The sequence below is a fragment of the Podarcis muralis genome, chromosome 1, assembly GCF_964188315.1.
Source record: "Podarcis muralis chromosome 1, rPodMur119.hap1.1, whole genome shotgun sequence".
NCBI classification, from domain to species: domain Eukaryota; kingdom Metazoa; phylum Chordata; class Lepidosauria; order Squamata; family Lacertidae; genus Podarcis; species Podarcis muralis.
In genome coordinates this window covers 81346654-81354776 of record NC_135655.1, presented here as the reverse complement: position 1 = coordinate 81354776, position 8123 = coordinate 81346654, and the positions used below count along the sequence as shown (strand labels likewise).

Below are 8123 nucleotides of genomic sequence, written 5' to 3'. Positions count from 1 at the left end.
GACCAAACTGCGGGAAGTAGTGGAGGACAGAGGTGCCTGGCGTGCTCTGGTCCATGGGGTCACGAAGAGTCGGACACGACTAAACGACTAAACAACAACAACAACAACATTGTAGCGAGTGGTTCATTGCACCAATCCATAATGGTAATTGCAGCAGGAACATATTGATTCCCTTTACTGAAGAAAAAGTGGGTGATAGCTGAAGCACTGGTATCACCCAGTGTGGCAAATTTGCTGGGTATCCCATCTCTTTGTGTATGTGTTTTACTCCATCCCACTATCACTTGTGATTCCCTTGCCCTATGATTCCTGGAACCAGTAGTTTCAAAGCTACAATGAGCAGCACCCTTAAAGAAATATGCTAAGTCTCAGGAATACTGTATACAGTTTCTCATGCTTCACATCACTGAGCAGTTGCTATATTCCTTCTTATTACCAAAAGCAATATACTCATGCTTGCTTCCTTAAATGCTTTTCTTGAAGGTGCTATGAGAGCACAAAATAAAGTCTCTCTCTGCTCACTTCTTCCATTTTTTTTAATGCTGAACCACATAGACATCAACCCACAGTAGCACAAATAAGCATGTGGAGAGGTTATGTTACTGGAAGTTTATATTATATGGTAAACATCTGAGCAGCATGACCCAAACAGTTCAAACAGTTCTTTTTTCATTACTGCTGTTGAAGCTGTTGTTGTTCATTGTTATTGTATATAGTGTATGTATTATCCATTTATTAAAATAAATAAAATAAGTAAAAAATAACAAATAGCTGCCAATTCACTGATCTCTGAATCTGGTAACTTCTCCCCTTAGCTATATCTGCTTGAGTAAATATGAACTGTCAAAGCAAGAAGAAGAATGGAAACAGTGATGGAAATATCCTTCCTTTAATTAAGGTATGACTTATTTGGAAGAGGGATTATCTAACAATCTTCCAAAGAACATAGGGGTGGTTACTGAATATTTTTATTTTCTGTCTGTAACAGTTACTGCTTGTTAAATACTGCCACTGTCTACTTCTACCGGACTACTACTACGGGACTTTACTAGCCTGAAGTCCGGAGTGTCAGAATGATTTTCTGGGTCCAGTATACTGTATGTGGATCAAGCCTTCCATGTTTCATGCAAGAGGGCAAAAATTTGCATAACATCAGCATAGTTTGTGTCATATGCAAGTTTGTGTTCTCTTTTGCAAGTGGCATGATGGGGCCACACGCAAGTAATGAGATGTCTGACAGGCGGAAGCCCTATTCAGCCATTATTTACTCCTGTGTTGTACAAGGAGGAGGAGGCAGGGCTGCAGGGAGGAGAAATACAGGAGCAATGAAGGTGTGTATGTTTTTATTTGGTGTCCATGTATGCAGCTCAAATACCTTTGGTGAGAATACCTTGGCACACATAGTTGCATAGTCCAGAGAAGCCTGTGTGCGCAACTGAAATATCACCTCACTACAGTCATTCTTGCTGAATGCACGGACATCAGAGGAGGGGCATGCAAAAAGCAAACGTAGACAAAAGCTTCCATCCACTCTTTTATGTGGGGTCTAGGGTTTAAAGCAAAACTATGCTGTTGCACCGAGGAACAAAACCACATAGGGCCTGTAGATGCTTGCTATAAATTGGGTAGCCCCAAGATTGCTCTCTTTTTGCCCTGCCCTTTTCATCCCACCCTTCCCTGTGTCCATTGATTGATTGCCAGTGGCTGCTGGTTGTTGGCTTAATTAGCAAACCTCAGCACCCACCCCATGCATTTCACAGTAGGTAGAGCAGGGCAGGGGAACATTTTTCAGCTGAAGGGCTACATTTCCTTCAGGGAGTCTCATGGTAGGCAGGTCCGGAGCCCCAAAGCGGGCAGAACATCAAAGGTAAGTTTTGCATAGCTGGCTAGTTCCTCCATAATCTCTCACACACAAACTCTATCCTCCATTGAGGCAAGCAAGAAACATCAGTAATCAAGGGTGCAGATCAATCTAACCTATGGAATAAGATTTGAAATGTCCTCTGCTCTGGCACTGCTGGGGATAGAGATAATCCCCACTCAGAGACCATCAAATGAAGATCTGTTAGCTTTTTTATCGACTACTGCATGAATGGAAATTGCTAAGTATTGAATCTTGGTATGCCAGAGTTTGGTCAGTTGCATTAGCCAAAAGACTGACTAATAATAATAATAATAATAATAATAATAATAATAATAATATATTTATTGGACCCTGCCCATTTGACTGGGTCACCCCAGCCACTCTGAGTGGCTTCCAACAGAATATAAAAGAACACAACCAAACATTAAAAGCTTCCCAAAACAGGACTGCCTTCAGATGTCTGCAAAAAAAATAAAAAAAATCTCTTTGACACCTGACGGGATGGTGTTCCACAGGGCAGGTGCAACTACCAAGAAGGCCCTCTGCCCAGTTCCCTGTAACTTCACTTCTCACAGTGAGGGAACTGCCAGAAGGCCCTCAGGGCTGGACCTCATTCCATCCAGGCAAAAATACTAAAAGAAGATGCAAAGCAGGCCTGGTGAGGGGATGTAGCCTGGCAAGGACCAAACAGAAGGGCTTGGAGGCCTCATTTGATCCCTGGGCCTAAGATTCCCTATCCCTAAACTAGAGCTTAGCCATAGGTTTCCCTCCTACTGTGTGCAAGCAGAGAGTGGAAAGTCTATCTGGCAAGTCTTGTTACCACATAGAAACTGTAAAAAAGCAGTCAAAGCTCCTGTTGGACAGCACTGATGATGAAATGAATGTTGAAAGCAACACAGAGGAATCGGGTTGTCAAACTATTTCAGACCCCCCAAGTGTCCCTATTTTCCAGGGACAGTCCTGGATTTACAGAAGCTGTCCCAGTTTCTGATTTCTTCCTGGAATGTCCCACTTTTCCTTAGGATGTCCCTATTTTCATCAGAAAAATGCTGAAGGGTATGGAGTTATGTGACCCCCTGAGCCAAGGAGATAAGAAACTATACAACCTTTAGAAGACATCTGAAGGCAGCCCTTTATAGGGAAGTTTTTAAAATGTTTAATGCTTTATTATATTTTAATGTGTGTGGTAAGCTTGTTGTAAGCTTATGTTGTTGTTGTTGTTGTTAAATAGGTCATCCCTATTTTCATCAAAGAAATGTTGGCGGGTATGCTATTTGTTTTCACAGTACCCCCTTTGCCTTTTAAAGCTGCATCACAACAGAGTAATAAGAATAGTTTTCTTCACCACAATCCTGTGCTGATATGTCAATGCCACTTACATTGTTTGTCTAGAAGTTTTCAAAGACATGAGAGCCTTGCTCTATGGCAACCCCATACATGACCCCTTTCTGTTGGTCATGTCTGGAAAGCTTGCTGGTGTGGAGCAGAAATGTAGGAACATTTGTTGCCTCTGGGCCAGATGAATTGTAGCATAACTGGCTGTGGACACAAAGGAAACATGGGGCTACTCATGAGTAGCAGCAGATGCAACAGAGTTACTGTGACTCATTAGGAATCAAGTCAGAGAAGGTGTCATGCCACCATATTTGTTGTTTCCCTATTCTGCCAGGAGCATGCCTGACAGTAGTGCTGCTTCTGTAACCTGGCTCCTGTACCTCAGGTTACAGACACTTCAGGTTACAGACGCTTCAGGTTACAGACTCCGCTAACCCAGAAATAGCTTTGCTTCAGGATGAGAACACAAATCGTGCTCTGGTGGCGCGGCGGCAGCGGGAGGCCCCATTAGCTAAAGTGGTGCTTCAGGTTAAGAACAGTTTCAGGTTAAGAACAGACCTCCGGAATGAATTACCGGTAAGTTCTTAACCCGAGGTACCACTGTATTCTTCAGGCCTTAGCCTAGCTCCCCACTTTTCTCTTGGTGTGTGTTCACTGGTATTCCTGCCATGGTCTACATCAGGCATAGGCAAACTCAGCCCTCCAGATGTTTTGGGACTACAATTCCCATTATCCCTGACCACTGGTCCTGTTAGCTAGGGATGATGGGAGTTGTAGTCCCAAAACAACTGGAGGGCTGAGTTTGTCTATGCCTGGTCTACATGTAAGCAGCTACCATCTGCAAGCATGTTGTTTCTTAAAAAAGAAAAACACAAAGAAAATATATTATTTATTGACTTCCCCCCCTTTTTACAGTGCGAAAATGAGGCAAGCTCAAGTGTCGAAAGAGTGGCATCTACAAGTGCACCCACTCTTAAGATAGAAACTAGAAATCATCCTACAAGAAAAACTCCTCCTAGCAGTGAGAAATCAACAGATGAAGAACGAGAATTCACTGTGAATTTAGCTGGTGATGGGAAGGACCATGTGGTGAAAGGCAGTCTCCACGACAGTGTGCTTTCTGCCCTCAAGGAAACAAAAGATATTCGCACCCATATGGAGAAAAACAAGGACAAAGAGATCTACCTTATAGGGAAGAAGGGGATTGAGGGTTGCATTAATCTGGGGATGCCTCTGAAGTATATGCCGGATGGCTCCCATTGTGTAATGAAATGTTTTAAGGTTCAGCAACTTGAGGACTCTGCTGGCTTAGGGTATCGCCAGGATGATAACAGGGAGGAGGAATGCATTTTGTTCTTCATTGACCCCAAGCCGGCACAAAGCAGTAAGTTGATTAGATGCAGTCAACTTCTTAAGGAATACTGCCTGCTGTGTGTATTTGCACCGAAAGGAGAAACCATAAAAGATGCCCTGTGCAGTGATGGTCGTTTCAAGCCTGAGCTAAAGGAAAAAGACTGGAGACTGATGGAGGGTAGCAAGGCCACAGCTAACACTCATTCAGTTAACAATTTATCTAACAAGACCTTTTATGTGGAAATGACGAAATATGCTAGACCTGGTGGCGGTGCAAATAGCCAACAGATTCCCCAGGTGCCTCATGGGAGGCAGCTCCAAACCTGTCATTATTTTAAAAGTGATCTCCTAAGCTTCTATCCCGGCTTAGAGGATCAAAAGAAGATCATGGATGAATTCTTTGCAAAAACCAAGAAGGCACAGAAGCATAAAAGGGAGGTCCTCAGAGTGTGCAGAGTAAACTTTGGCAAGGAGATAAGCAATGCCATAACAGTTAAGATGTTAAAGAAGCAGGCAACTCTCAGTCAGTCAGTTGGGTACATAAAGTGGGGCATTTCCAGAAAGGAGGGTGAAGCTACTTGCTTTGTATTGTGTAATAGCTACATACTAACTTGCCACCATGTGGTAAGAATGATTGTTGGAGAAGAGATTGAAGAAAAGCAGTGGGCATCCAAAATCAGCGAGGCAGCCCATGTAACATTCTCCTATGAAGGCGACCACCCCAAAGATGAAGACTTTTTTTCACTTGAGGAGTGGTTTGAAATATATGATGTTGTTCTTGATTTTGCCATCCTGAAACTGAAGGAAAATGGAAACAAAAGTAGACTTCCTACAGGCTTGGTAAAGTTATGCTCCACTCCACCATCTGATGGGCTTACTTACATCATTGGTCACCCAGGTGGAGAAACAAAGTCTCTGGATGCCTGTTCTGTTGTCACTGTGCTTATGCGTCAGAAGGAATGTCTTGATCGTTGGCAGCAGGGTAATGAGGCAGAACATAGCAACACCAACTGTGGTTATGATCCCAAGAGCTGCATCCATATGCTCAATCCAGGAGTTTTCTTTGCTGTTTTCAACAACCCTGATGTAGTCACCTATGATACATCTTTTTTCTGGGGGTCTTCAGGTTCACCTGTGTTTAATAGAGATGGCCAACTTGTTGCAATGCATGCTGCTGGCTACATTTATGAAAAAAACTCCAAGGAGCGCAGCATAATTGAATTTGGCTATTTGATGACGTCAATCCTCTCAGCAATTGAAAAGAAGGATAAATCTTGGTATGACTCTGAAATTGGTCCTTTCCAACAGGCTTCTTATGCTACAGAAGAGTCTACCGTGTGTGTTGAGCCTATGGATGTGGATTAAAAGATCTATGTTCTATGATGATCCTTCAGTCTGAAATTTGGAAGATATATAGGGCCTATTAATTGATTAAATTGCATTTTGCATTTTTAAAGATAGTTACGCTTCATTACATACAACGCTTTTAAAAACATGTATCATATATCATTTCAAAGCAGTGCCACCCACCCTAACTTGGACATCCAATTCAGAAGGATAACATGGTTGATGGTATTGAAAGCCTCTGAGAGATAAAAGAGGAAGAACAGAAAGTCAGTTTCTTCCAAGAGCACCTGGATCTGGTCCACAACCTAATGAAGAACCTTGCCTAAGAAGGGGAGATTGGCAGCTGATAATTACTTAGATTTTCTGAATTCAGGGAGGGTTTTTTAAGGAATGGCCTTGCCACTTCAAGAAGGCATTAATCACCTCCCTGACCCAGCCAGCTTTCTCTTCCCTGCTAGTTTTTATCAGCCAAGAGAGGCAAGGGTCTAGAGTGCAAGTGGTCACCCTGACAGATCCATGCACCTTGTATGCATCCTCAAGCCTTACGAACTGAAACTCATCCAACATAACAGGACTAGACATTGCTCTTGACACCCCTTGAGATCCAACTGCTGTAACAGTGGAGTCAAGGTTCCAGCAGATTCAAGCGATTTTTATCCTCAAAATACTTCACAAACAAATCACAGCGAACAAGTGTCAGTTCTGCTAGTTCCTTCGTGCTAGACTGTAAAAGGCCCCATACTACCTGGAAAAAGCTTTGTCAGACGGCATGATGAAGATTCAATGGAGTCAGCAAAGTATCAGCCAGCTAAATGATGAGCCTTCACCAGTGTTCAATTGCATTCAAGCTGTCTTCCCATTTGTTTCAGTGCTCTAAGCTCTGGAGAATACTAGGGAGTCAAGTAGACTCCACAAATTAATATATTTGATGTAGTAGCTATTATCTGACTGGCTTTCAACCATGCCTATATCCCACAGTTACCAGGGTTGTTGATAAGTTAAGGGCGCAAAGAGTATGAGTGAGATTAAATGGTTGTGTGGATTTAGGAAAATCATTGTAGTAGAATTTGTGTTGTATTAATAAAATAAGTAAGGAAATAACCCCATTTTCCTTGCCACAAAGTGTGTTGACAAAAGAAGTGAAATGAACTGAAATAAGGGGTGAATACCAGGCTACTACATGATTGCTTAGCCATGTATATTGGCTACACACTCATTAAAACCTCCCCTCACACTCTGCTTATATATCTCTTATCCAAAGGAAATAAAAATACCATTGAATTTCTTAACACTTGGGGAATTGGAATGTGCTGTTAATTATTTTATAATTTCTATATAGTGTTTAGAGTGCATGCATAATTAATTTGCATATATTATGTCATAGTTTCACTTATGATTTACTGGGGTTCTTTCTGTCCTTTCCTTCAATCAATAAGACTTTGAATTCCTTGAACCAGTGTGTTCTCAATCAAGTTCAGTTGCTTTCAGTTTATTATCGGTAATAGGAACTTAAACAAGAAAACTTATTGAAGATGTACAATATGAGCAGCACAGGTGCTATTAGCCCAGACATGAAAAGAAGATAAAGTCCCTACCAGAGAAGAATGGCAAATCAAATTGTTGGACTATGTCGAAATAGCAAAATTGACCCAAAAGCTCAGGAACCAAGAAGACCAAAACTTTGACAAGGAATGGGAAAAGTTTATAATTTATCTTGGAGACCACTGTAAACAGATGTTAACATTAGCAGGATTGCAATAGCACTTGTAATGTCTTGGGTATTATGGAGAGAATGACATTTTATTTTGGTTTTTTTAAAATGGAGTATAAAAAAAGAGGCAGTAGAAAAAAATTAATAACAGAACCCATGGAGGGGATGGTGGGAAGTCCAGAAATTCGATATGTTATTTCTATAATTTTATACTTGTAAAATCAAATAAAAATATGTTTAAAAAAGAAGACTTACAATATGTACCCTAAGCTGTGTTCCATCTTCCTCTGGTACTGACTTTGATGTAACTAATGGTGCAGACATGGGTCTCTAGTCCAGGAAGAGTCACTGGATGCAGGACAAGTGCAGAGAAATCCTGCACAAGTAGGTGTTTAAAACATGCCACTATATCCACCTCATAAGCAGCACAAACAATTGGCAGTGACTGATACCCTCCATTAATTTGTCTAATCCCATTTTGAAGTAGGTGGCCATTCCTATAACTTGTGATAC

At 41.6% G+C, this 8123-nt stretch overlaps 1 protein-coding gene across 1 annotated transcript; it reads left to right on the top strand.

The window, feature by feature from the left end:
* Window positions 1-4220: 4220 nt before the first annotated feature.
* Window positions 4221-7873, top strand: FAM111A (FAM111 trypsin like peptidase A). Its single transcript, XM_077932891.1, has one exon. It carries the CDS (start codon window positions 4355-4357, stop codon window positions 5915-5917), a length of 1563 nt encoding a protein of 520 aa, XP_077789017.1. The 5' UTR covers window positions 4221-4354; the 3' UTR covers window positions 5918-7873.
* Window positions 7874-8123: the final 250 nt, after the last annotated feature.

Bases quoted from the DNA above. Each gene is read 5' to 3' on its own strand.
- FAM111A (XM_077932891.1), top strand. From the start codon at position 4,355: ATGGAGAAAAACAAGGACAAAGAGATCTACCTTATAGGGAAGAAGGGG.